The 27,949-nt window shown below is 38.7% G+C and overlaps 1 protein-coding gene across 2 annotated transcripts in view; it reads left to right on the top strand.

The window, feature by feature from the left end:
- The window catches only part of MMP2 (matrix metallopeptidase 2), a 33,213-nt gene extending 11,403 nt beyond the window's left edge, over window positions 1-21,810 (top strand). The window contains exons 6-13 of one of the 2 annotated variants that reach the window (XM_009948795.2): window positions 4,012-4,185; window positions 6,265-6,438; window positions 7,571-7,726; window positions 9,490-9,643; window positions 14,704-14,840; window positions 16,637-16,796; window positions 20,266-20,375; window positions 21,707-21,810. In XM_009948795.2, coding sequence (XP_009947097.1) covers window positions 4,012-4,185; window positions 6,265-6,438; window positions 7,571-7,726; window positions 9,490-9,643; window positions 14,704-14,840; window positions 16,637-16,796; window positions 20,266-20,375; window positions 21,707-21,810 — 1,169 coding nt within the window. The remainder of the gene's footprint in view (window positions 1-4,011; window positions 4,186-6,264; window positions 6,439-7,570; window positions 7,727-9,489; window positions 9,644-14,703; window positions 14,841-16,636; window positions 16,797-20,265; window positions 20,376-21,706) is intronic. The other variant, XM_009948796.2, reaches the window with a different exon arrangement.
- The last annotated feature ends 6,139 nt before the right edge of the window (window positions 21,811-27,949 follow it).

Here is a 27,949-nt window from a genome sequence, read left to right as displayed (position 1 = left end):
ATGTTTTCATGAAGCCATAACTTTTTTACAAATATACACAATATGATTATTATCTTTCAAATGAAATTATGGCAATGTTTCCTTCCAAGGAATATATATCAGGGACACGTATTTATATGCTTGAAAATCTCAGTGAGTCTACTGGATATAAGATTTTGGACAATTTATTATTATATGAGTGTTAATTTGATTTCCTGTGTATCGCACAGCAGGAAACCTTTAGAGAAGCAATTAAGTATAGTTGGCTATAGCCTACTGTGCTAATTCATTAGCAGTGAGAAGAGTAGAGAAGGTAAGGGGCTTTTAGTGACTTGTTCCATCTCCTGTTTGACAGCTCCAGTGCTGGCACCTATATTCACAGACACTCCCAGTACTGCAGCTTCCCACATTCAATTTTCTCCCTTTGTACATAACAGATTGCTATAAGCTTTTGGCAGCAAGGAGTGTTTCATCACCCTTGTTACCTTACATCCTGAGCACTAAAACTCCTGCTTGCTACTGGTGTGTTATAACACATAAGACAGTTATGAAAGAGAACAAAACAGAAAACAATGGATCTTTTCTCAGACTCATGCTAACCCTGCTTGGAACAACAGTACTAAACTTATTTATACTATTATGTTTACATGCAAAGAAAGAGAATACACATTGCTGAAAGAAAATTAGTGATGCTTAAGATGCAAAGCTAGCTAAACAAGGTATGTTCAGGGTTTTGCCAGACCAAGAATGCACAAGCATAGCCCAACACATCCCAGGCAAGCCTCAACAAGCACTGTAAAAACACTTCTATGTGCATTAATAAGTATGTGACAGTTAAGTACACATAATTTTTCAAAATTTCAGTTATGTGTACATAGAAAAAGTTCAGATACCCTGTCTTCAAAACTTCTCTGGTATCTATTATAGCCAAACACTAAATGGATTCCTGTTGACAAATCTTTTGGGATTTCTCAAGTTCATTTGCAAGACCATACAGTTTCCAATATAAGATTCCAAATTTCCTGCATCAGGATGCTAGTGGTTTACAAAGATAATTTGTTGTAGAACCTTTTCAGTCTTCTAGCCCTAACGTGATAAAAAAGTATTCTTTGGTTTCCAAAACCCTAATTGCCCATTATAGATCACATCTAGAGCTGGGATCTACCATGGTGACACTTATGCAACTCTAGGGGATGAAAAAGCAGGAGTGCAAACTTTTAACAGACATCAGTTAATAAAAATAAGTTATAGCTAGTTACATGACTTTCAGAATTAGCTTCTTTAGCCTAATATCTGCTTCAGGAGATTATATGCATGCACACGCACACACCCACACAATTATTTTTTCCTAAAACTTTGCTGTCTCCTTCATTCCCCACCTTTCCCCAAATCTCCTCTCCCTCAGGTTTCCTTCCAGCTGGAAAAGAGCAAAATTTGGCTTATTTCTTTAAAATACTCCAAAAGCTCAGATACAGTCAGAACGTAGCCCAGATTATAGGCAACTGGACAAACCGAGATCCACATACCCTGACTGATGCCTTTGTAAAATCCCAAAGTCAAACAAGAACAAAAGTGTAAGCAGTGAAGCACTCTCAGGGAGAACTGGTTCTGGAAGTTGACGTTCCTGGAAATGCTTGTGTCAAGGTTTCTGAAATGGAACAGAAGGGTTTCAGCTTTTGTTTCTGATGTAATTGTTTCGCAAGATCCTTGAACAGTTATACACAGATGTTTCTTATTAAATTCAGAGCAGCATTGTTCACTCATTATTCCAAGACACCATTTGCTAAACCACGGCTAATAAATTCAGATACAGGAGGATTTCCATCATAGAGTCTGTATTGGGGGCAACATTCCTAGTTGTCAGTGTTTGTTTCTCTCCCGTTGAATTCACTGAAGTGGGTTTCAGTTCTTCTCATTATGCAGCCACGCTGCATATTTGGAAACATTTTAAAAGCTGTGGTACTGCACCAGGCTTTGCTAAAGTTAATCCCAGATCTGTACCCTAATTCTGTAGACTGATTCAACTATCATTTGTCAAAGCAGAAGAAGGGAAAGCAGAAAGTTATCTACCTACTACACAAATCTTACATAGGTGTGCTGAACCTCTCCTTCACCACATGAGATCAAGGGATCTTGACTCTCTCTCTACCAAACTCCACTGACACTACAGGGAGTTTGGGATCCTAATTTTGGTCCTCCAGTATCTAATGTCACTGAGATCTGTACCTCCCTTACACTGGTCACAGTTGTAGGCTGCTGCTTGAGTGCTCTCCCAGGCAGAACCCTCACGAAGCTGCAGCTACCTCCACCTTGGATCCATGCCACAAGATTTTTAGCAGCCTTTCAGCTTGAGGTTTCCTTACATCACAACCTGCTTGATTTTTCTGGAAAGAGCCAACAGTACAGTGCAGCTCACAGATTAGTAATGTCCAGTCTGAATCTGCTCTCATATCAGCGTATCTTCACTGATTTTTAAATTGCTGAGCTTACCATGATGCAGAACAAGAGTCAGGCCCTTTAAGATCCCCCTACAAGTAAATAAAGCTTTTGTTCTGGGGGAAAACTGAACTTTCATTTACATTAAAGCAAAGAATTTTCTAGTTAAGACGGGAGGAGGAGATTTGAAAATTTCATAAACCATTGTTGTTACCATCACATGATGTTACCTCAAGCAAAATGATAAACTGCATTTTGACTGTGACTCAGAAAGACTCCACACAAAGCAGTAGGAGACTGACTTTCCGTAGGATTTTTGCAACTTAGCCACATTTAAACCAATAACAAAAGGTTATTAAAATACAGCGTTTGCCAGATCTAGAGCTGGAAGCAGCTCATGTGGTAAATGAGTCATCTCAGTTTGCCTTTCAATTCTATCATTTCTTTATAAAAAATAGTCTTTCTCCAGTCACGATAGCTACAGCCCTAGTTAATGCACATTTCCCAACTTACTACAGCATCAGAGTCAAATACAAACATTTGCAGCTTCCTCTGTAGGGGAGGCACAGTGTGTGTTGCAGTTATCTTTTGCCTAGTGCTAGGACCTCTGTGTGACCACTTCCATGTCCCAGATGCAGAAGGATACAGATGAGAGCTTGGCCAGATCAGAAGTTCAGCGAACTCACGCGTGTGAGCCAGGCCTGCAAAGCTCCAAGTCCTCTCCTTCGTGGGACTGGAACTTACTTCGGTAACTTACTGGTTCATGACCCTGATACTGTGGTCAATTACTGATTTAAGTGGAAAAGGCAAAATGAATCATCTGTGTCACAACAGCCCATCGTTAGCATCCTTCTCAGCCACGCCTCAGCCAGAAGAGGTCTTGGGTTTTTATTTATTACTACTTTAAAAAGTGAAGCACTCTCATAAACAATGCCTCTTCCCATTGATGTATCAGACTGAGTTTATCTATTGAGTGCCTGAGCCCAGCTGCGGGGATTCTCAGAAATGATAAGCAAAGCTCAGAGGAAAAGCCTAGAGGTTATTATCTGATTTTAACTCTATTCTATGTCAGCATCTTAAAGAAACTGAAAATGTACAGAGATGGCCGTTAGCAAAAACTGATCTGGCTTGTCCGTGGCTCTGTACAAAGTTTGCCACTCTAGCTAACATTTTTTTGATGCAAGGTAAATGAATCAGCAGAGCACTAAGGAACATAAATGACTTTCTCAGCATCCTCCTTCTAGTTGTTGTTCAAGAAGGGATATTAATTTTGTGTTATGAGGCAGGCTATAAAGGATATACACAATTCAAACCACATTCAAACAGCTTGATAGAATTTTCTTCAATCCTAGTTCATTTATAAAGGGCAATCAGTCATTCCTTTCTGTACACTTGTGAGATTGTAGCATCCCTTGTCTATCTTGCCAAAGCATTTCATTGGTGGGTTAAAATAGAGGTTCTAAGTGTGAACTGCAGCACGCATGACGAGTGTTTAATCTCTGTCCAGACCTTCGCACGTTACCATTGGCACATCATGATTCCTTGTTGATATGGAGCTTTGCGTATTGACATTTTTCTCTTTTGTTCTCCCTACAGCACTTTTTACAATGGGCGGCAATGGTGATGGGCAGCCATGCAAATTTCCCTTTAAATTTCAAGGCCAATCCTATGACCAGTGCACAACAGAAGGCAGGACAGACGGATACCGATGGTGTGGAACCACTGAAGACTATGACAGAGATAAGAAATATGGATTCTGTCCGGAGACTGGTACGAGGAATGTTGCTTGCATAACACAGTCTAATTTGTCATTGTTCTAAGTAACAAAAGTCTCCTTTTTTACACCTTCATCAGAGCACACAGAAGTTGATGAGCTAGGCACAATCTCAGCATAGGTGGCCAAGGAAGTAACTAGAACAGGAGCGATCACTGTAAACAATATGGTATGTCACAGCACACCAAGTTTACCAGGGATACACAAATGTCATTGAACCACAGGACTAAATGTCTACCACTGCAGGATAATTACGAGTAGATTACAATTTGTTAATTGCCCTGGAAGAGAAGTCTCATGTGACAGAAGAAAGCATGAATAAAGTTTTAGCTTAATACTTAGCATTCACACTTGAAAAAAGAAAGCCTGTTTAGTATGTTAAGATTGAGTTAATAGATCTTTTCAGCAATTCAAAAGAACTAAGTGAAACGGTTTAGCCAGGAAAATAGATTTCTGCTTTCTTTACAATTTTTTATACTTTTTAACTTGAGTTTTATTACATAAAGGAAGAAAAAATTAATTTATAGCCTTGTATAGCTTGTCAGGTATTAAATTTTAGGATACAGACTAGATCATAAGTATTCAGACTGTGTAAGTTAGCTATGTCAGTTCTAAAATCTCAGACTTTTTAACAGAGCCAAGAGGAAGCTACATTCGCCCTGCAGCACCCTGAAGCTACTTTCAAACCTACATGCATCCCGGTTTTTGAGTCTTTTTTAAACGGCCTAACCATTTTCAATAGGGGTTTGATGTATTGGTATTTGGCTTCCTGTTACTTTTGATAACCAGGTATAACCCTTCAATTTTACCTTACAGACTTTAAAAAAAAAAAAAAATCAAAAGAAAAGATGAAATTCATTATGAGTTACTACACAGTTAGGAAGAGAAAAATCAAAAGGATAGTTCAACAAACAAAAGAACCAATGTATCTACAATCAATATACCCAAAGTCCTAGGTAACACAGTCTCTGTCACTGGAACCAAGAAACACACTTAGTTTAAGCTCTTTTTTTCAGCATAAAAGGTTATTGCTTGAGGTAGCTGTGATTTCCTTTTCTTAAAAAAAAAAAATCTGGCTAAGTAATTAATGATAATCAATGAGAAATAAATAATAGTAAATAATTAGGGACATAACCAGCTTTGCTTCTGTGCTGCTCTCCCATACCTTCCCAGAAGACAAACCATAATTTGAAAGGAACTGTAATTGCCAGGTAGCAGTGTAAATGAATTTAAATGAGTTTTATATTCTTTTCATATTCTGTTTATGATACCTACTTTAAACTGTAATTTTAAAATTATTTATACCCTCTTCCCTCTAGAAAATACTTGTACATACACATACAAATGTTATTTTTTATGTATTACCATCATATACAACATAGATGAGAACACACTCAGGGGAAAAATCTACAAGTTTTTTGCAAAAATACTGTGTGGTTTTTTTTAAAAAAAAAAACAGCCACATTTGATATCCTTTTCTTTAGAAAATGTTTAAAACTGTACACTTTGAAACTGTACCCTGCTGTCAGCACAAAACAATTCCTCAATTTATTTGATATGACTCCTCAAAATCCATATTTTGTGGGTTGTTTTTTTTTTTTTACCTCAAAGCTTATTATTCAGTGGGACACGTTCTAACCAGGTGGATACTCAATCGCACTTTAACCTTTCTGACACTAAACCTGCCGTCAACATATTTGTGACACACTTTAAAACATCACCAGGAAAGACCATCAAAAGATACTTGCTACACAATCACCTTCCACAGAACACTGTTAACTGCTGCTTTGCTGCTTTCTCAGAGCTGTGAACATGAGTCCAGGGCTCGTTCCTACTCCCACCAAAACTACTGGCAAGTTCATTGCAATGGCAATGCCTAGACTTTTTCCTTTTTTTCTGCATCCGGTAATTTTCCGATCAAATACGACTTCTAATCCTACTCCTTCTGTTCTTAAGAGGATTGCAGATTTTCTGCTTACTTCCTGGTTTTAATATGTAGTTTAGGAGAAGATGCATGAGCTTAATCTCATGAAAGGCCTTCCCTTCTCACTGTGTTCTACTGTCATCTTCCACAGCCATGTCAACAGTTGGTGGAAATTCAGAGGGAGCTCCTTGCGTATTCCCCTTCATCTTCCTTGGGAATAAATATGAGTCCTGTACAAGTGCAGGTCGCAACGACGGCAAGCTGTGGTGCGCTTCTACCAGCAGCTATGACGACGACCGCAAGTGGGGCTTTTGTCCAGATCAAGGTAACACAGCTTGTCAGAGCAATACAATGGTCACAGCTCATTGATCACACCGATGACATCACACTTCGATGATTTCATTCTCACACTTATCACTCCTGTCTGGTTACAGTACTTCTCCCCAGCCTGAAATCTGTGCAAACCCCCTACATTTATTATGTGAGATTATTGTTAAAGCGTCAGTCCCAGAGCTCATCTGCCTGAAACATTCAGTTTTTCTAACACTTAAACGATGAAGTATCTTTCCAAAATGTAAAAATCAAAAACTGTTAATAAATAAAAGTTTTTCTCATCAACAGTTTTTCCTTCCAAGGCTAAAAGCCACAAGTACTATAGTATTTCACTAGTATGTAATAATTATACCCTGATATTGGCCAAATCAGGAACAACTGTTAAATGTAAAAAATTAATACATTTGTGATTAATATTGCTGAAGACAAAAAACATGTTTAAAAAATGAGAGGAACAGTATAAAGTTTGTATGGTGAATATCAGTATCTAAAATTATTTTGGTTAATCTTTGTCCTTATTTGTAACATGGGTAAAATTAAATATAGCAAAAAGCTTTTTACGCATTTGCAAACAAATCCTAGATTCAGGTTTTTCTTTTAGGAGGAAAACAACTGCCAAATTTCAGAAACTGGGCATAATTGATAAAATGTCACCCTATGATAAAAATTTTTTTTTTATCCTAACAGTATTTGGTACAACAGTACTGATTCAGGCTCTGTTCACAGACACACAGACCTGTTTATTACTTGAATGCCCTTTCAAGACGCAAAGTAAGATCTGAGGTCTAGATTACAATTTTAACTCTTCTGTGCTTAAAAGTCTGATTTTACTTGCTACACTTCCTTTTTTCACAGAAGTATTAAGACTGTGGTCAAAGTCACTTGCATGTGAGACAGCAACAAACATCAGCTCCAGAAGAGGTTTTAGAGTCTCTAATACAATCCATTTCTGGCAATATGTATGACATTCACCATTGGAGGCTGTAAATACTAATTACAGTATTTATTATCAGGAGATTTTTGATGGGTAGCAAGGAAAATAAACTTGTAAGATTACGACTAACCTGAACAGTACACTTCTATTTAGATGCAAGCAGCTAATACTACCTTGCTGTGTTATTTAGGATACAGTCTCTTCTTGGTTGCTGCTCATGAATTTGGCCATGCTATGGGATTAGAGCACTCTGAGGATCCAGGAGCTCTTATGGCCCCTATCTACACCTACACCAAGAACTTTCGACTTTCTCAGGATGACATTAGAGGGATCCAGGAGCTATACGGTAAAGTCCTCCCTGGTCAGCAGAACTCATCAGAAAAGCACGCAGCACAGGTTGAAATTTGGGACTCAAAACTTGCAGTAAATTACATACTGCACAATATCACCAATGCCAGAAACATCCTCTGTTCCTTTCTCCTTGCTTTCTTCATGTTATTACCAGGGCTCATACTTCAATCAACCACCACAATTTAAGGATGAGGGTCACTACATTTACTGAAGTAATAGGAGCCTCAAAACTCCCCATAATCAAACCTTTAGCTGAAAATTTCTATTGCTGTTACTAGGACAATGAAATGGCATGCTTTTCTCTAGCTTGAAATACCTGATGTGGGTGGGTTTGGGTATTATTGTCTAGAACACTTTGAGCTTCCCAGATTGCAACTCCTTGTAAGAGGGAAAGAATGTTGTTTCCTGTCCCAGCTTGGAAACAGTTCACATTGCCATCCCACAACTGTTCAAGCTGTACCATCACAATAGCATTTGCAAAGAGTGTGTGGGAGCTGGTATTTCAACGTAAATGTATTTGGCAAGCTCCTGGAGAAAAAGTGGATTTAAGTACTTTTACATTGGTACAACTTTAAAATCTATTATTTTCTCCATAGATACTCTTAGTAAAATGCATTAAGTATTATTATGATTAAAGTTCCTTCCATGTATATATTCTCTACCTTGTAGAGACACAAGTATACTACAGCCAATTAAGCAGTCGAAGAAAATCTGTACCATTTCTTTTTCTATGCTTTTCACTTTTGTACTGAGATACCTTCCTAAGTGACTATATACTACAGTATTCAACATCTTAGAAATTACAAGAATATACCAAAGTGATTACCACGAAACACTTTTTTATCAAAAATCTGATTTGAATCTTCATTTTTTCCTTGTTCTTAGCTGCTTTAATTAAGACTGCAAATTGAGACATGGGCAGGCTTAAGTGAATTTTCTAAGCTCACACAGCATATCTTTGGTAAGAGTTCAGAATTTAACCCAGTTCGCTCAAGGCATGCTTCAAAACCTGAGACAAAACTATCTTTCTTGCCACTTTGTAACTGATATAACCCTTTACAAACTGCTTTCTATATAAAACAAGTAGTCAAAAAAACCTTTGGTTTTTTCCACTATTATTATCTCCAATCGGCTACACTCCAGTTTGTTTCATACAGTAAATCAACCTGATGTCTAAGAAAAAAGGCAAATGCCTCATAAGGCAATACAGCAGCAGCCAAATAATAAAACAAAATAAAATAAACCAGATGGCAAAGTGGATGTTCTGAAGAGCACATTCTGATTATTGATGAGGGCAGAAAGATCATACAAATGGCTCAAAATGCATCTTTGTAACTTGCAAAATATTGGCACTTCTAGAAAGAAGACAAATCCACGTTGATGTCTCTCAGCAGAGCTGTGGATTATTCTGAACAGAAGGACTTTGAAAGGCATTTCTCTTCTTTTTGAAGCCAGTAAAATAAAAATTGTAATGTTAACATTTGAACCCAGTATAGTCACTTCTGAATATCTTTCAGGTTAAATAGGCAGCTCAACATGGATAGATACTCACACAGGCCACACAGCAGATTAAGGCAGGCCTGAAAGCTGAGGCCTTCTCAGCTGTACTCGACCGTCTTTCTTTTGAAAAGATTTTATTATTTTTTTCTTCTTCAAGCACTGCCTCCAGATTGAATAATTACAGTAGTTCATGCTCTCTATGTAACCTACGCAGCACTGTATTTCAGTGTAACAGAGTACCTCTGCTCCCCATTACAGAAGTATCAACTGATGTCGAACCTGGACCAGGGCCAGGACCAGGGCCAGGCCCACGTCCAACCCTCGGACCTGTCACTCCAGAGCTCTGCAAGCACGACATTGTATTTGATGGAGTTGCACAAATTAGAGGAGAAACGTTTTTCTTCAAAGATAGGTAAGTGACACAAATTGCTTACCAATGGGGCCTCAAGTGGAAGAATCTGTCAGACCTAGTAATCAAAATCTAGAAATTTATTATCAGGCCCAATCTTTGCCCTTTCTCCTGTATGTTCAAAGACAGCAAAGTGCCCTATTCAACTCCTAAGGGAAAGAGATGACAAATTCTGGTTTTATGGTTAAATAATACAGCCTTCTTTGCTACAAGGGTACACTGCTGGTTCATGGTCAACTTGGTTTCCACCAGAACCCCTAGGTCCTTTTTCACAAAGCTGCTTTCCAGTATGTACTGGTGTTTGGGGCTATTCCTCCCCAGGTGCAGGACCTTGAACTGGCCTTTGCTGAGCCGCATGAGGTTCCTGTCATCCCATTTCTTCAGGGGTCAAGGTCCCTCTGGATGGCAGCACAACCCTCTGGTGTATCAGCCACTCCTCCCAGTTCTGGGTCATCAGCAAACTTCCTGGGAATGCACTCTGTCCTATCATCCAGATCATTAGAGAAGATGTTAAACAGTCTTCTACCCAGTACTGACACCTGGGGTATGCTGCTAGTTACTGGCCTCCAGCTAGACTACGTACCACTGACCACACCTTCTAGACCTCACTGTCTGCTTACCTCACCCATACTTCAACAGCACCTTTATAAGAAACTTACTAGAAATAGGGTTAAAAAACCTTTCTGACCTGCTCTCTCCTCATCTACCAAGCCAGTTGTTTCATCGTAGAAGGTTGTTAGATTGGTCAATCATGACTTCCCATCGGAGAATCCATGCTGACTACTCCAAACCACCTTCATGTCCAAAAGATTGTCTGTAAATAGAGATAGGTGAGACGATTATGCCATAAATTCACCATTTCTTAGACCTACTCTCAAAACTTCTTTGAGAGTCTGGAATTTTCAATTTCAGTCATTATTTTAGGCAGTTTTATGGTGGTTTATAATTTCTGGTTTCTGCCCTACACTGGGATTGTGCATGCCAAGATTGTATGACAACAACTGGGAATGTGCTAGTTCTCGTTAAAATCAGAACAAGGAAATGCCACAAACCTCACAAAGAAGCCTGTTCTCGTGATATTTTCTGTCCAATTTTACAGATTGGAGAGCAAAAATTAACCCTGGTGTTAGTCCTGCTGGCTCCTGTGGAGGTACACAAGGGTTGCTGAAAAGGGTGAAGTAGCTGGGAGACACAGCCAAACTTCTAAATGCTTATGCAAACCACATATGACCCCCAAAATCTTTAGAAATTTACCCATCTGTAATGTTAATCACAAAATTAGCAATGGAAGAGATGCATTAGCCATTCTATTGCCTGCCAAAGAAGGATTCATTCCCTATAAAATATTTCCTTATGTCTTTTCTAGCAAAACATAGAAGGATTGTTATTCAGCAATGGAAATCCCATCGCTTTCAGTGGAGCAGAGCTCTGGAGGCTCTATCCTTCCTGATTTCATTTCATATAGTCTGCACTCTGGAGGAAAGCTTCAAATCTGATTGCAGGAAATTTCCAATCTCAACTTCTAAAAAACTCCTCCAAAGGTAGTTCATCCAAAGCTAGTGGTAATAATTTCAAATGTCTCTTCCACCATCGAGAGACCATTTTAGCAAATCTTCAGTTTTAGCATAACTTCCATTATGACAGACTGGTCCAAAGAGGACCAGTTCCTCTGGGCTGTTCCTCTCCCATGTTCAGAAAGATACAATCATGGAAATCTCTGAGCAAAGTCTTGTCCCTAAGTGGTTTAATTCAGGTTGAGTCCAAAACCATTAAATAACAGCATTACGTGACTCAATGCTGTCTAATAACACATCGAGGACACTGTTAATTCCGATAGGCTCCATGTGCCCAAGGCCTCCATAGCAGAAGACACAAAAGGCGTTTTTGATGCAAGAGCAGGGACATTCCTGATAAAATGAGGTGGCTGCACAGCTGCAGCTCCCACAGCCTTCGCCAGGGCTGGTATTACCCAGCTGCTCAGCAATGAAGAAGGTGTCCTAAGGAGTACAGGACTTGGCAGCACCATGGTGAGAGACACTAAAGCTCCTTTTTCCCTGCCATAAATCAATGCCCAATTTGAAACCACCTATCCTCAGTTACCCTGAACGTTCTTCCAAAGCCATTGAAGATCTGGGCCCATGCACCTTCACTGTGCGTGCCTAAATCAAACACTGTCTCCTATCATATAGAAATGTATACAAGCATCTGAAGCTGATGGAAGTATTACATCTCAACTGTTCAAAAAGAAGCAGGAACCAACAAACAAGGTCTCCCCCACAAATCAGCAATTTAATAGTTATTTATAACTCCTGATGGTGTGAAGTCCAGCCATCTCCTCTAGATTTAAATTTTCAGCTAGAAGATACGAAGGATTTATTACTGTGCTGCACAATTTAACTCTACTCACCAGCTTTTCATAACAAAAAATCACAGTCAGTTGAGTGATTTTGCAGGCTACCGTATACAGTAATTCCTTCATGGAATTTTAAATCTATTCCTAAATCAGCAAAGTGATTCAGTATTCTATATAATCCCAACAAAACAGAAGTATTTTGCATTCAGATACAGTTGGTCAAAGAACTATGCAAATACCAAAACAATGTGTTCAAACTGACTCATGCTTTATCTAACATGTGGCAGAAGAGGACAATTGTTGAATTGTTTTGCTCTGGAATGGCTTTGCCTGTCTGTCTTGCAGCTTTCCAAACATCAGGCAAGCAGCATTATGACTCACTTTTGGAATTCAAAAAACAAATGTCTATCATGTGTCATGTGACTTTTATGATTCATGAAAATGACCATAGCATCCAACTGTCATATTACACAGGCAAAAGGAATAAATAGCAAAAAGGAGGTCAGATCAGATTAATTCTTTCAGAAAAGTATTTTTTCACTCCCCCCTCAAACTGAGGAAATAAAAGGGAATTACTGGAGGTGCTGTTGGCCATAGAGAACAGTTGAGCTTTTCCACTGGGCACAGGAAACCAGAGTGCCTGAGTACAGCATTTACACAGATGTTTTTGTTCTAAAAGCGAATAAAAATTCAAACTTCTGAAGCTTAGATAGTCATTAAAAAAGACCCACTGATTTGTTCCCTTTACATAACTGTATGTAATAACAATCATAATCATAACAACAGCAATAATAGCAGCAAATACAAATCTTGATTATGTTAAAATATAATGTAAAATACTTACTGTAACAAAGTATTAGATCTGTCTATAAATGTAATATTAAACATTAACCTGAGTTAAAACATTTTAACCTGTTCAAAGTGAAAGGAGAAAGTCAAATAATTACTTTCACCATTTCCTCAATGAGTAGAAATTTCCTCCTACCCGATTCAAAACCGAAAGAAAATTCATCTTTGACAAAGTTTCCCTTTCCACAAGAAAACCTCATCATTTTAACAAGTCCCTTGAAATGTGTTCATTAATTAAAACCCCATGTTCAAGTCTCCATTGGCTCTGGAAAGTTTGGAATTCATGCAGACAGTAATTGTTAGTGCCAACTCAGACATAAATCAAGTGCAAATTTAAGAATTCTGTAACTTGGATTTTTAAAGGAGCTACTTTTATGAATGCAGTGTCAGAAAAACTTGTTATATGGATTTCCATTTCATATCATATCGGATCTGCTTTTCTGTCTAAAGAGAGATGCATGAAACAAATATCACTACATTTTACAGCATTTCATACGTGTTAAACACTGTCAAGAGCAAGAGTAACTAGCTAAATGCCTTTTTTAAATGAAAATTATGATGAGTTATGCTCAGAGATATTTTAGTACACGTTAAAGTTACATACATGTATGCAAAACGAAAATAAGTTAACATACTACTATCTTAATTATTAGAATCATGTCAAGTTAGATTAAGAGGTATTTTTAATTAAGACACAAAAAACCAGTGCCCTTGCCAGTTGTACTCCTCCTATTATCAAACACTATAGATTATCATAATTCAGTATGCAGCAACTAATCATACTTGCAAATGCATTTCAAAATGTTTTATTTGTCCTAGCTAGCTTTGTTTGCAGTCAAACTTCTGCTGATAAAAATACAGCAATTTATTAAATTAATTGAGGACTGCTCCTCCAAGTTTTAGGCAAACCCAAAATTCAGTTTCAGATCCTGGGTTTCTCAAAGGTATAACTATTCTAGGTGGGAATAAGTAATGACTATTTATAGTCTGCAAAAAAATAAGATGCCAGTAGCACCTTGAGCTTCAGCAACATAATAATGGGAACAGCTGTTTGACCTGAGAATTTAATAGCTATAGCGTGGTACAAGAGCAATTCCATCAGCCTGCTGATTTTTCATTTTATGGCCATGGCAAAACTTTTGTTCTTCTGGGGAAAAAAAGTTGTTCGTTCTATGGAGAAGGAAATAGCAGTGTCATTTTTAATACCAAAAGCGCTCAGCACAAAGCTCTGCCATTTAAAGATAATTACAGCTTTTTAAAGCTTAAATCAAATGATGATCCTACATATACATAAAATAGCCAATAAATTACCCTTTGCATTTCTCTAATGAACATTTTTAGTGCTAGCAGTTTCTTTTACAGCCAAGCTCACTTCCAAGCAGTTTGATATACTGTTATGGAATTTGAACTTTTAGTCACTACAACAGTAACTGCAAGACCAATTCACGGAACACAAATCTCTTCTTTTGTCAAACACTCATCCATCTGCTTCATACACAACAGCAGGAGAGCTCCAACAGTTTAAATGCCTTGTAAATGACTTTATTTGTATACTCAAAGCACAGAATACATTTTGCCCTGATGCAAAAAGCAACAGGAACTCCAAAACAATCAGTGCAAGCAATTTCACCTGCAGTCCAGCATGCAGCTTATTGTGCAACTGTTTCAGCAATATGCTTCTAAATGAATGATTTGGCTTTTCGTCACTGTAGGAAAAGTTACACGTGTGTGTTGCTGCTAACATGTGTGCGCTCATGTGTGTATATGCATGCTCATGTGGCCTCTGCCAGAAATGATGAGAAACAGATGTGCTGGTGAATTAGTTCATTGTAAATCTCGTACAATTTTCTGTTCTGCTCAGATTCATGTGGAGGACTGTAAACCCCCGAGGAAAACCCACAGGTCCTCTTCTTGTAGCTACATTCTGGCCTGATCTGCCAGAGAAAATCGATGCTGTCTATGAGGCCCCTCAGGACGAGAAGGCTGTATTTTTTTCAGGTACTGGTTTTAAGTTTTAACATGGAAGTAGCCATTTGCGCAAGTGTTGCATTCAAGCTCAGTTTCCTCTGACTTGTAACTGGGCCAAGGAAGGGCCTGCCTAAGAGTCAGTATAGCCAGCAGGTATGGGTGACAGATCTCAAAGCTCCCATGCTGAGGATTTTAGGACAAAGGCTGGATCCAAAAGACTCAGAACAGCATTCAGCCTCCATCAAAACAAAGAGGAGCTATAACCACCCAGAGAGATACATTCAGCAGTAAGTAAGATTAAACAAGAGCTGTTATAAAACAAAACGCAACAACAACAGTAGGAGCTGTTTCATCAGTCACTGCTCTGTTTTTCTTCTGTTTCCTCACATTTTAAGCTGTTGTCTCTGCACATGTTGCTTGAGAAGATCAGATCTTTTCTCCCCCCATGCCCTTCCTAGTCTCCTCCTCTTTTGCCAAAGACCGACTTCTACTCTGGCTTCCAAGTACCTGCCTTGGTGGCTCCTCAGGCAGAGGATACAGGCAGCCGTGCTAGCTGCCTCCACGGGAGAGAAGGGTAACAGGCAGCACTACTCTGTCTGTCAAAAGTCACACATATGATTCAGCTGTAGTGGCCAAATTAGTGGAGCTGGGAGGCTGTTTTCAACATGAAAAACTGAGCCAGCAAAAACTGGGCTCCAGTATCTACTAAAAATATGACTAAACATCTCCAATCATGTAAAAACCATATGGCAAATGCTGCCGTACATTTTCTGTACAGGAGGGAAAAAAGTAATGATAATCTGTTCCACATGTCTCAAAGGCCATTTGCTTTAGTTTACATGGAGGGGAAAAAACAAGCTTAAAAGAGTTTTGTTTCAGGCAAAGCCAAGAGACTTTAAATATTGCCTATACTATATATAATCCTATTACATCTAAACCTCTCTCCCTCTTTTTATAATTTCCAGGAAAAGGTAACTAACCTGCTTTGAAATAAATAAATAAGCAAGGATTATCAAACAAACAAAGACTGGTTTGAAAGTTACGTGTAACCCAACTATCTGAGACTCACCCTTTGCTCCTGAAGGGTGAAATAGTAACTTCTCAGGAACTCAAATGATACGCTTTACACTTTTCTTATATCAATACTTCTTACTTTCCTTCTAGCACAGAGTCAAAGAAATGTCCTTTCATTAATGAATCTCTCTGTGGTTTTCACCGATTCCACTGAGGGTATTTACTAAGTAAATTACAATTCCATGTACAGAACGCAGAATACTTATACAACTTCCACTAGTACGTATTTGGAGAGGCATTAGAAAATGTTGTATGACAGAAGACAACAGAATCAGGAACTCTGGGCAAAATCTACCAATCGCTCAATAAAATGGCTCAACAAAACAAATGGAGGGTGAACATGAGCTTCTGCATTTGAACATGTGCTTCTGCCAGTGCCCATGCCTGGTTTCAGACCATATTCATCATACAAAAAATTACCAATGTAAACTATTTGCTTTAACATAACACCAACTGTACTAAGACAGTGAGTGTTTGCCTCAAAGATGGGACAGCTAGGAGGGAGGAAGCAAGAGCACGCTGAGGTGACGTCTTTTGCTGAGAGGCAAGCAACACTTAAGAGGCAAAGGAGAAATTGTAATCACAGTACAACTGCACTCTAATCTAGTGCTTCACAGATGGTAAAACACTAGAAAGACTAGTAGTACAGTTAGTGCAATTAAAAGTCACATAACAAAGCACAAAAGAAGAAATACTGCTCTGTATCTGATTAATAAACAGTGTTTGTTTGCTTTATTTTCTCCCCTGCTTAGGAAATGAGTACTGGGTTTATTCAGCCAGTAACTTGGATAGGGGCTATCCAAAGAAACTCACCCACCTGGGACTACCCCCTGATGTGCAACGTGTTGATGCAGCTTTTAACTGGGGCAGAAACAAGAGGACATACATTTTTGCTGGAGACAGATACTGGAAGTAAGATGCACTGAAGTGGTGGTGGTATGGTGTTAGCCAAGCTGTGTCTCTAGGCCTGAATGCACACTGAGGTTCAGGAGGCAGTAACCAAACACATGGGGTTCATCCTTTCAGAATACAAAATGAGGGCTGCCAGGACAGCACTGACAGCAGTGGTGAGTGAGGATGCTGAACCAGGGAGTCCGGCTGGGAAAGTGCTTCAGTACAGCAGCAGGAAACTAGCACACATTCAAGAAAACAGCTTGCAAGGGAAGAGGATATCTGGGAGTCTCTGTCAGGCTGCTCACCACTAACAACCCATCACTCAACACTTAGGTACCAGCAACTGCCCCATGTCAGTCTCAGGCTTTTAAAAGGGGCAGTTTGTCCTTACTCTCCCAGCTGATGGAAGAAAACTCTGAAAGGAATTCCTTAAAAATTGGCTTATCTCTAATCACTTGAAGCCAAAGACTGACCAGAATGCCTTTGAAATTTTTTCATGAAGCCATCAGGTTTGGAGGTGCTAGACGTAAAAGAAACGGCAGTGTGACTAGCAAAGCATGCTGGGGATGACTGTAAATCCTTTCAGCAGCTGATGTACCAGTCACTAACACATTTGCTCTACTAACAGAGTTGGCACTGAGGAGATCTGAACAAACCATGAGATGTGTATTTGTTAGTCCTTTGGGAAAAATCTCAGCTTAAATTCATTTTGACAGCCTCTACAATCCTTTTTCCAGTACACGCTCACAGAAGTTTTTGTTGCAAAGAACACCACAAATGTGGTATTCCACAAATGTGTGTAACTCTGTATTTGCATTAAGGTTTCTGTTCGAAAGACTGTATGAGAAGTGAAACATGATGCAATGTAAGCAACTAAACTCAGGTGGATCTGCTACCATGCTTTATCCAAGAAAGATCTTGGACTCTTAGATTAGGAAGGAATGTCCTTAAAACATCTCAAGGCTATTACTGTGGTAGAAATAAATATCCTATGATGAAGAGTCTACTAATTGTATTTAATAGAATTCCATTATCAGAACTGGCAGGAAGCTCTGGCACAAAAGATCATCATAAAAAGCAGAGGCACTTCAGCACTTTGAGGAACTTCCTGAGTTACCCCTGTGCTGCCTATCAGAACGGCATGAGAACAGAACAGAGACCCTAACTCCTGCTTTCACCATCAGAGGTCTCTTCTAGGAACATGACTTTGTTTCAGGCATGCAGACATTACACAACAGGCTGAAAGCTGAAACATTTATGAACTGAAAATTTACAGAAAAGTTAAACATCAGAAACAGACACCAGAAATCTAAAAGATTCTCCAAGCTAGAAGGGGTTCCTTCTGAGAGATGCTCTATATAAAATATTGAAGGAGGTCTCAGTATAATTGAGTCCATTTTATGTGAACATTAATTTCATGTTATGATCAAACTGGATGAGGGTCTTTATTATACCCAAATGGCTGTGGATTCCTGTAAGTAAATAAAATACCCTTTCACAATTGCCACTTGGTCATAACTTTCAATTACTTTGAGCTAGTACTCTTCCATTATCTAACGGGGAAAAAAAAAAGAGCTTAAAAGCTAAAGAATGTTATTCATTTTTTTAATGTCGAGATGTATGCACCATCTTAAACATTTTCAAGTAGTTCTAATATGTCTAATACAGCCATTTGCAACACTCTGGATTCCTACCAAAACGTACAGACTATGAGTTAGCAAAGCTGCTGGTCTCCTCTGTACCAACTAATGTTTTGATTAACTACTCCAGGCCTCCAGGTAATTCATCACTCTAATCACAGACAGTATGTCTATCAAAGTACCTTATCAATCGCAGTCACTGCAGAATGCATGATTTATTGTTAAGGAATCAAAATAGGCTTCAGTGATTTCTATCTGTGTAAAGAAGAAAGCAAGCAGTTGAGAAATATTTCAGAAAAAAATGTATCTCTGTTTAACACAGATGCTATAACCTTTAAGTATGTGGCTGGTTTATTTTATACAAGGACTCTGTCACACGGAATCAAAATAGTTACATACCATAGTCCTTCCTGTGCCATTATCACACTTACTTTAAATGGACTTTTGGAAGACTTCTCCTCTCCCTCCTTCCAGCAGAAAGCTATTTTAGTGTTATTATAACTAGATTGTTAAGCAAAATGATGTTTTGTGAGGGAGAGGAAGAGGAGCTAGCACAGATTCCACAACTGAGGTTTTAAAGCTACCCAGCAAGGTACTAGATTTTCTTTAAATATCCAAGGAAAAAATAGTAATTTAATAACTTAAAATGACTTTGACCAACCTACTGCTCATTTGTACCGGTGTAACTTTGCATATAATCCAAGTAGTTCCATATAGCAATGAGGAAAAGGTAACAGGAGATACATTCAGATATGGATAAACAGAAATCAAGAACATAAATGCTTCCCTCCCTCCAGTACTAGTCAAAGAAGACCTCTCTGAAGTCCACTGCCCTGAAGAGGAGCTGCTAGGGTGACTGAGGCCTCACATGCATTGGAAGCCCGGTTCAAACTATATCCTATGTCAGTGCTCTTCAGGACATGTCCACTCCTCCTGCTCAGCATTGACTCCCATCTATGAATCAGTAAAATGGGGAAACCAGGCCAGTCTTGCTCCTTTCATCTCACTCTCAGGGACCTTGCATCCCTGGGACCTTTATTCCTGATATATAGAAAGAGAGATCCTGGATTATCTATTTGTGGGAGTGTAAAACTGGCTTTGCACAACTCTATCTTTGCGTTCTACAGTGGAAAGCACACAGAGCAAATGAAATAACTGAACACCTGCAGATGTGGGTACAGACAGATCCTCTCACTTCCAAAGGACACTGCAAACCAGATCTGACTTCCATGGAGTTAGGTGGATTTATATCAGCTGAGTTTTCCCTCTTTAAAGCATAGATTGTGAAAGCCATTGTGGTTTTGTTGTTGTTCCCCAACCCCCGCCCCCCCTCAAAGAAAAGCACATATTTTTAACTTAGCATTTATCTGTTCATCACCACTGAAGAGAGAGACTATGTGAAAATAATATGGGGTTTTAATTAAATGTAAATTTAATTAAAATTAGGGAAAGTAATTAGTAATTTAATAACAATCCATCAATTACATGAACTACAAGCTTATTTTAAATAAGATTTTTAAAAGATAGCCATTTCACATTAAAATCTGCTATCTTCAGATGTTGGCTGCTGCCTAAAAGAAGTTACTTCTCCTAGAATTGTGTTTGGAATTTTAAAGCTACATTTCTGAAAAGGATTTTGCTTGGGAAGTGTATTTTCAATGCAGCAAGAATTGCATTTCTAAAAGGAAAGATGTAAAATTTCACAGGGTTTTAAAGGAGTCAGGAATAATTATAATGAAATAGAAACAATGTCACAATCTTGGTTATCAGATTTCTGTTTGATTGTTTTATATAGTCACATTCACTGAGGACTCCCTGAAGAATTACGTTAAATCTTAACATTACAGGTACAATGAAGAAAAGAAGAAAATGGAGCTTGCATCCCCTAAATTCATTGCTGACTCTTGGAATGGTGTTCCAGATAACCTCGATGCTGTCGTGGGTCTCGGTGACAGTGGTAAGCTGCAATTCTGATTTAAGACACTAACATCATCTCTTATTGTCTGCAGTGAAACTTACTGGAGACTAATTTCTTGTGGTCCATGAATAGGAGCCAGACTGAGCCAAATTCCCACTCAGCTTTGCAAACTACTGGTTCAAACAAACTTTTTTTGTCTCTTTATTTTCACATTAAATATCAGTTGATAAATACCCTACTAATCACAGTTCAAACTTCTTCAAATGAAACATTTAGGGAATAGAACCTCTCCTGATTATTTTTATCCAAGCAAATAATAGTTATGTTAATTTCCCTTTTCATGAAGGTGATTTAATTTCAATCTGCTACTACTCTTTATCATTTATTTCCTTGATGCTGAACACTTGGCAAAACTTACCAGCATCTTCTCCCTTTTCTTCCTTGCTTTTTTTTTTCTTTAAAAAAAAAAAAAAAAAAAAAAAAGGCTATATACTGTTTTGTTTAAGTGTCTTGAAGCATCTTATTGCTTTCCATTGCTATGTTGTACCGGTCTAGAAACCCACTATATAAATGTCAGACAGGACATGCAGGGAAGTAATCCATGATGCAGTCACTTTTATGTCAAGATGTCCCCGAGGCTCAGATCTGGGTTCATGTCAGTCTTCCAGCTTGGGCATGGGGAAAATTAGCTCTGTGGAGAGTGCTCTTTCTAGGGTAGTTTGAGCCAGACACTAAAGCAACTCCTGCCACCCAATGCCTGATGCATAGGATGTCCTAACACCAGAAGGCATGACCAGGCCAGTCCCTATGGCTTGGAAATTTCTCAGCATCTTGACAGCTCCATAAGTTCCTCAGTACCAGCATGCGGTCACAGTGCCATTTCAGCATCACTCTGCTCTAGCTCAGCCAGAACTTGAGTATGACAATCTCCTTGATCACAGGACCAAATGGGTTGTATTTTGCTCTTTTTTTTAACCTCCTATCAACTGCAGCTCAAAGCCTGGCCCATGGTTTTAAGTGGCCTCATATTTTGCACAGATACACGTAAATGTCTGGAAGCACCGCTGATATCACAGGAGTCTCGACTTCATTAGATTTTCAACATTTATTTTGCCAGCAAATGTTTCTTTCCAGAAAATTTTGGCTCACAAAATGGTAACCTGACTTCGGGCTCTATTTAACAAGATCTCTGTTCTCCAGGATGGGAATTTTTATGTATTTTTAAAATAAATCTTTTTGTTGTGTATAAATATTTCAGGAAATAAGTCTTCCAGTTCATTAAGGTTCATTAAATCAAACGGACAAGAAAAAGCTTTGATCAAGATAATGTGCTCCGTAACCTGAGTATGCTTTTTTATTTACCTTCACAGGATACACCTACTTTTTCAAAGATCAGTACTATCTACAAATGGAAGACAAGAGCTTGAAGATTGTTAAAATTGGCAAGATAAATTCTGACTGGTTGGGTTGCTGAACTATATATTAATAACCAAATATTTACTTTTTTGTTATATGCCTTATCTGTAATTAGAAATAGATCTGACTGCTAATTACTGGACCAGTCTGGTACTGGCACCAAAACATTAAGTACCAGTACTGTACACATCAGATAATTTAAGAGTGTTTGCCTCCTCAGTATACAAAAGATGTTTACGTATATATTCTGGTACAATTTTTCAGTTTTCATGCTAGTCCTAGTAATGCTAGTAACAGAACATCCATCTTTCTTTATTCCCTTGGTGCTTAAACAAAGCATTGAAACCATCGGAGACTGGATCACACCCCTGTGTTACACACATCTCAAACAGGCTCAAATGAGATGTACCAGCAGTGCACTTTGATTATTTTTTTTTTTTTAAATACAACTCTGTTATAAATAGATGGTTTGTCTTGATGTTTTTCACCCTCTTGCGAGTTTGATCATTACTTCCATTTATTTACATATTAATACAGAAAGACTGTCAAAGGCACAGGTTGCCTCAGGATTTGATTTGTGTTGATGCATGATGGAATCATGGCAAGAAACTGTGTTAAAGTATTGTTTTAAAGTACTTTTTATTTTAATACCTTAGTTAAATTTAGCAATTTGCTTCATGCACTTTGTTACTACTATATAACTTGTTTATATGGACGGTATGACTCAGATTTTTGAAGTCAATGCGTTATACATAAAAGTCAAGTATTATGGTTTAACTTGTTTTATTTTTCTGTTCTTTATAATATTGGGGGGTTGTTTGGTTAGGTTTTTTGATTATGCATTGGGCAACAAAAAATGTTCTTTTCACAATCTGATGGAATGTTTCTCATTAAAAAAATAAAACAGAAAAGAATGTCCCACACATAAAGCGCCAACAATACAAATAAAATCAAATTACACTGTCAACACTTCTCATGGCCAGGCTTCCTTGTATCATTTGAAATTAGAAATTCAGTAGCATGTTACAGTGAAATACCTGCCAAAGGGAAGACAATATTACCCCAGTACATAACTGTATACCGGATTTATTTAGCAATCTAGGTTATTTTCTGTTAGTTCTAAGACTTAACTGCAGCAATTTACATTAAAGAGAAGATACGGTCCCACGCCTTCAGGAAGCCTGCTGCCTTCTCAGAACAGTTTACATGGCTGCCTGTTACCCATGCCCTTTCTCCTTACCAGCAGGCTACCTCACCACAACCCACACAGGGAGTCAGCACGGACACAGCTATATGTGTATCCAATAGGGAATGTCAGCTTGAGAAACAGAGATGTAAAATCTTACTGCTGTCCGTAAGATCAGACACCATTTGGCCAAGGATCTTATCTGGCTCTGTGCACGTGAAACACTTTGTGGCACTCTATGGACCGCATCACACAAATGGTCAGCCCAGATCCTTCTCAACACATCTCTCACACTGAGTCCATGATTCATAGAACTAGCTAGTAATCAGCTAATACCTGAGCCAATGATCAATTTGTTTCTTCTCACGTCCTCTACAACTTCACGTTTACACTCAGTGCTTTCCTGTTCTAAGCAGAGGTTTTTTGCTATGGTATTCTGAAAAGATACCGCTGCTGAAGTGGCTGCATTTGCCTAATCATCTTTCCATTGCACACTGTCCAGATACCACTCCCACTTTGGGAAGGTGTTGATTACTACAGACAATTCTCACCTGTATGAACCAGTGTTATTTTCACCTATGCCAAAAGAAAAGATGCCTTATCTCCTTCTGAGCATCCTCATTCTCTTCAGAAATCATTAGTTGCCTTCCCAATTAGTCCTGCACCAGAGTCAACAAAATACGGCACAAAGAGTAGTTGTAATTGCAAAATGTTAGTGTTGCCATTTTTACAGACACTTGGACTGTAGGATCTATTGAGCTATTGCAGGCCTGTCCTGACCATAAACAACTTCTTATACTATGTTGAAAATACTCTGTAGCTTTACTGACTGCCAGGAGTTCCTTTTCAGTATTGCAATAATTTCTCCCCAGAGAATTTAAGCTCTGTTTTAAGCATTCTCAAAAATCATCCCCTCAAGATTTTTATGTTCTTGTGACAATACTGCCCCAAACTGCATGCTCTACCATCTGTATTTAATATGGAAGGGATCTGAAACATAGATATACTAGAGGAACATTTCCAATGGGCCTTTTCAGCTATGAACTTGCTAAATCACATTTCTACTGATGACTGAAATAGTTTCCTTTTCATCTACAACTTACGTGTATGTTTTGCAACATTGGCAAACCCATCAGTTTACCTTCTGTAATAACAAGACCATAATCCTACAAAACTCCGCACATCTGGTGGGTTTAAGGAGCTCGGCTCAGCTTCTTGTTTTGTTCTTGCCTGTGTAAATCATTCTCCAATGACTGCATCACTGGCAGAAAACCAGAAATAATTTTTCTATCCTTATACCAACTCACACTTCTTTGGGTTCAGTTTCAGACTGGCAACCTTAAGCTTATCACAGATCATTTGTAAACACATCTGTTTCTGTTCATGAACTGTAACACTTGCCAGGTTATCACCTACATATATCAGATGAGCTGGAGAAGCATACTGACCCTTCTCATTAACCTTTCACATTTGACCTGTGAAATGCCAAGAGTCACAAAATGTGTCCTGAAAAAGTCGTTGGGTCTAATTTCACTTGCTGGTAGCCACTTTTAAAACCTCACTGTTGGAACTCAAAACCAACCTGCTCCACCTCCAGGATATCACCTAGTCATGACAACTGAGAAGAAACTTTAAAGTCACTTTAATGCATTTTCTGCAGTTAGCAATGCTTTTATTTTCCTACGACCAAAGTGCAAGAAATTGTACATTTCTTCAATGATTTTGTACCTCTTCTTTTCTGTGTGTAATGAGTTATCCATGAGATGGAAAGTCCTTGCCTAAGCAGTATTGCAGCTCTGCCTGTACCTGGCCACATCCCATGCCAGTCCGTCCCACTGACTTGCTTCCCTGTTCAACTTCGGACCTGCCCCAACACTATGGACTTTTCTGGTGACACCTGGACTCTTGGCTGAGCCAGACTACGCTCCCCAAGCCTGCTCTTTTCACCTCTCTTGGGCACTGCCCTTGCCTTTCCTGCCCTCAACATGTTTCTTGTAAGACGTTTTCAGAACTGAATCAAGATTTTTACCTACCTTGTTTACAGAGGAAGAAACAAAAGACAAAACCCTAAGTGTTTATCTCAAAGCCACATAAAACACAGCACAAAACTCTATCAAACCTTTACCTAACTTGTTCTACTTCTACAGTTTTATTACATTGAAGTCAGGTTCACTTAGGACTTTTTGGTGTCAGGGCAGAATTGTACACATGCTGCATAGGGGCTTGTTACAACATGGACAGAGCTCAGACACTCTTGCTGAAGGAAATTTTCTAACAGTTCTGAGCAGGACAGACTGTACACACCCAGCAGGGCAGTTCCAATCCAATGGAGTAAAGGGCAGTGGTTTAGTAACCACTCTGTCACAACACATAAAAGGCAGCCAAGGCTATAATGAAATGCCATAGTTTAAATACTTAATAGATACAGCAGCTTGAACTGTGAATCATGCTTAACAGTTTGTGTCTCAGTAACACTCAGTATTTGTTAAAAATACATTTTCTTCCTGCTATTCTGTCATGATTTTACAAAGCAGTAGTTACCCATAAATTTAAGCAATTGACTGTAACTGTGCTGTTCTTTAAATCAGGAGGAAGTAGGTCCTTTGGGCCCATTTTGGACAAATTATTTCTATTTATGAACTCAGACACGCATGTTTTTAGCAGCAAAGACTAGGCCAATGAACATTCTGCTTTTGGAAGAGATGAAGCCAAGAAACAAGCAGGCAAGGGCTCTGTGGGATCACTGCAAATGCAGAGATTTATACCTGCAAGGGGAAACAGACTTGTTCCAGACTGGTTATGTAAAACGCTCATAAGTACTAAAGTATCTCAACATAGGGAATTGTATTAAGGCCAAAAACATAAAACCGGAACAAACCCCTCAAAACGACAGCAAACAACTCGTGAGACTCTGTCAGAGAAATAGCACAGTCAGGCAGAACTGGGGGCATCTCAAAAGCTGCCAGCAAGGTGTCTGCATATCAAGCCTGCCAGAGTCACGTGCTATTCTTGAAATATATCTCCTTCTGGCATTGCCTTTTAAAACAGAACTGAGAGCAAAATGGCATCCTAGGCTAAATTGTCCAGTTCTGAGATTTACACTTGCACACGGTCATGATTTCATGCACAACTAGGCAGGAAGCTGAGTACATGGCTTACCCCCATCCTGAGTGCAACAGCAAGTCTTTACCTGCAGAAATAAATAGGCTTAAATTTTCCAGGTATGATACTCAGTACAAACAAGAAAATTCCACAACATGCATTCATTCTCATCATTACATTAAAAATGTAATATCTCCAATTAGTATTTTCTTAATTGAGACAAATACTACAAAACCCTGTTGCCATCTCAGAACTCTTTAATCTAATGCAGAAAGATATGACATGAACCATTGCCTAGAAAATAACAGAATCTGAAAAAATGCAGACACTTTATTAGTGGTAAAAACAATAAACCTGTGTACCAAGCTACCAAAAGAAGCGAGAGGCGCTTTTTTTGTGGTTTTGCTTGTTTGTTTGTTTTAGGACTCTTTATGTCTTCGGATCAAGACTCCCTGCCTTTTTGGAGAATATCTTTCACTCAGACATATCATTTCTGGTGTTAATACAGCATATTTGGGGAAAAAAATCCTAGTTTGGACCAAATGGGGATTGGATTAAGCAAAGCAATGGCCTCTTCTAGCCTTGGACTGCCTTAGGCTATGAAATTAATTTATATATTTTTAAAGAAGTTCATATAATAGCTTTTTAAAATTATGTATTAAATACATGCCTGCATATACCCACATATACACGCACAAAGAAATAGCTCATTACAATAGCTTTATTACAATATCTTATTTAATATTAAGGACTTCATATGAATGTTAGAATAGATTAGAATATTTCCGTTTGAAGGGACCTACAACGATCACCAACTGCCTGAATGCTAACAGACCTTAACCTGCTTAGCACATTGCACCAATTTTTCCCTTCTCCATAAAATACTCCACATTCTGAGCACAGTGAGCTACAGCAAGACAAAAGTGCAAGTACTCAGTCCGCACAGGTGTCCTCCTTGGTAGCACTAGTGGAGATAACAGTCAAGAATTTCAAAATAATCAGTAGTTTATTGGTTTTATTGCTCAAATGGTAAGTAATTTCTCCATAGCTGCAATAGCTGGATGAGTGACCATTCAACAGGTCATAGTAGCTTCTACCACCACTACCAGCTTGGTCAGTCTAACCAACGCTAGGAGGGCTGTATTCACGCTGCCTGCCAATATAATCTCCAGATGATTCTTTTACCTCTTTTTGCAAATCCCCAAACTCCTAGCATACTTCTAAAGTTCAGCTTCAGCCAGCTTCGCCACACACATGCTCAGGCTCTACCAGATAACCGACAAGCCACTCTGAAAAACTGAGAGAAGAATAAAAGGCCTCATGTCACTACAAGTCTTCATTTCCCTTGCTAACCCTGCTGCAGACTCTCTGCACAATGAATTGGAGGGTGACAACACAAAATTGTTGAGCTTTCAGCTGTCTGTTACTGCCCAGTGCTTTCCTCTGGGACTTCTCAGAACTTCCCCTGAGTGACTAATTCACTTTGCTGTTAAGAATTTGCTGTCATTGCCAAAATAAACTTAAAATTGTAAGAGGATAATTGTTTTAATTTAGATTAGCCTGGAGCTTGGCAGTCTGTCCCTGGAACTATTTGGAGGTGGTCTCCCCTTCCTAAAATACAGGAATTCACAATATTAAGCTATCCAAGTGGGCTTGTTTTTCTTGTCTCTAACCACTGCTTTAACCTTGGACTGCTTCATAGCTTTATTCTGTCTTCCCTATGCCTATTACAGCTGCCGTAATACTGCTGCCAAAAGGGCTGAAGCTAGAAAGCAGCTTCACATTCTGCAGTTGGGTGCCAGGCAATGATGAAGACCCAGCACCTCCACTGCACAAAGTTTCTAACCACCACTAGTTAAGAAATTAGGAAATTCAACCACAGGTCTCCCATCCAGTGTCACATCATACA

This window comes from Leptosomus discolor, chromosome 8 (genome assembly GCF_034619465.1).
Source record: "Leptosomus discolor isolate bLepDis1 chromosome 8, bLepDis1.hap2, whole genome shotgun sequence".
Taxonomy (NCBI): Eukaryota; Metazoa; Chordata; class Aves; order Leptosomiformes; family Leptosomidae; genus Leptosomus; species Leptosomus discolor.
Note: the sequence above shows the minus strand (reverse complement) of the source record. Positions and strands in the feature narration are given on the sequence as shown.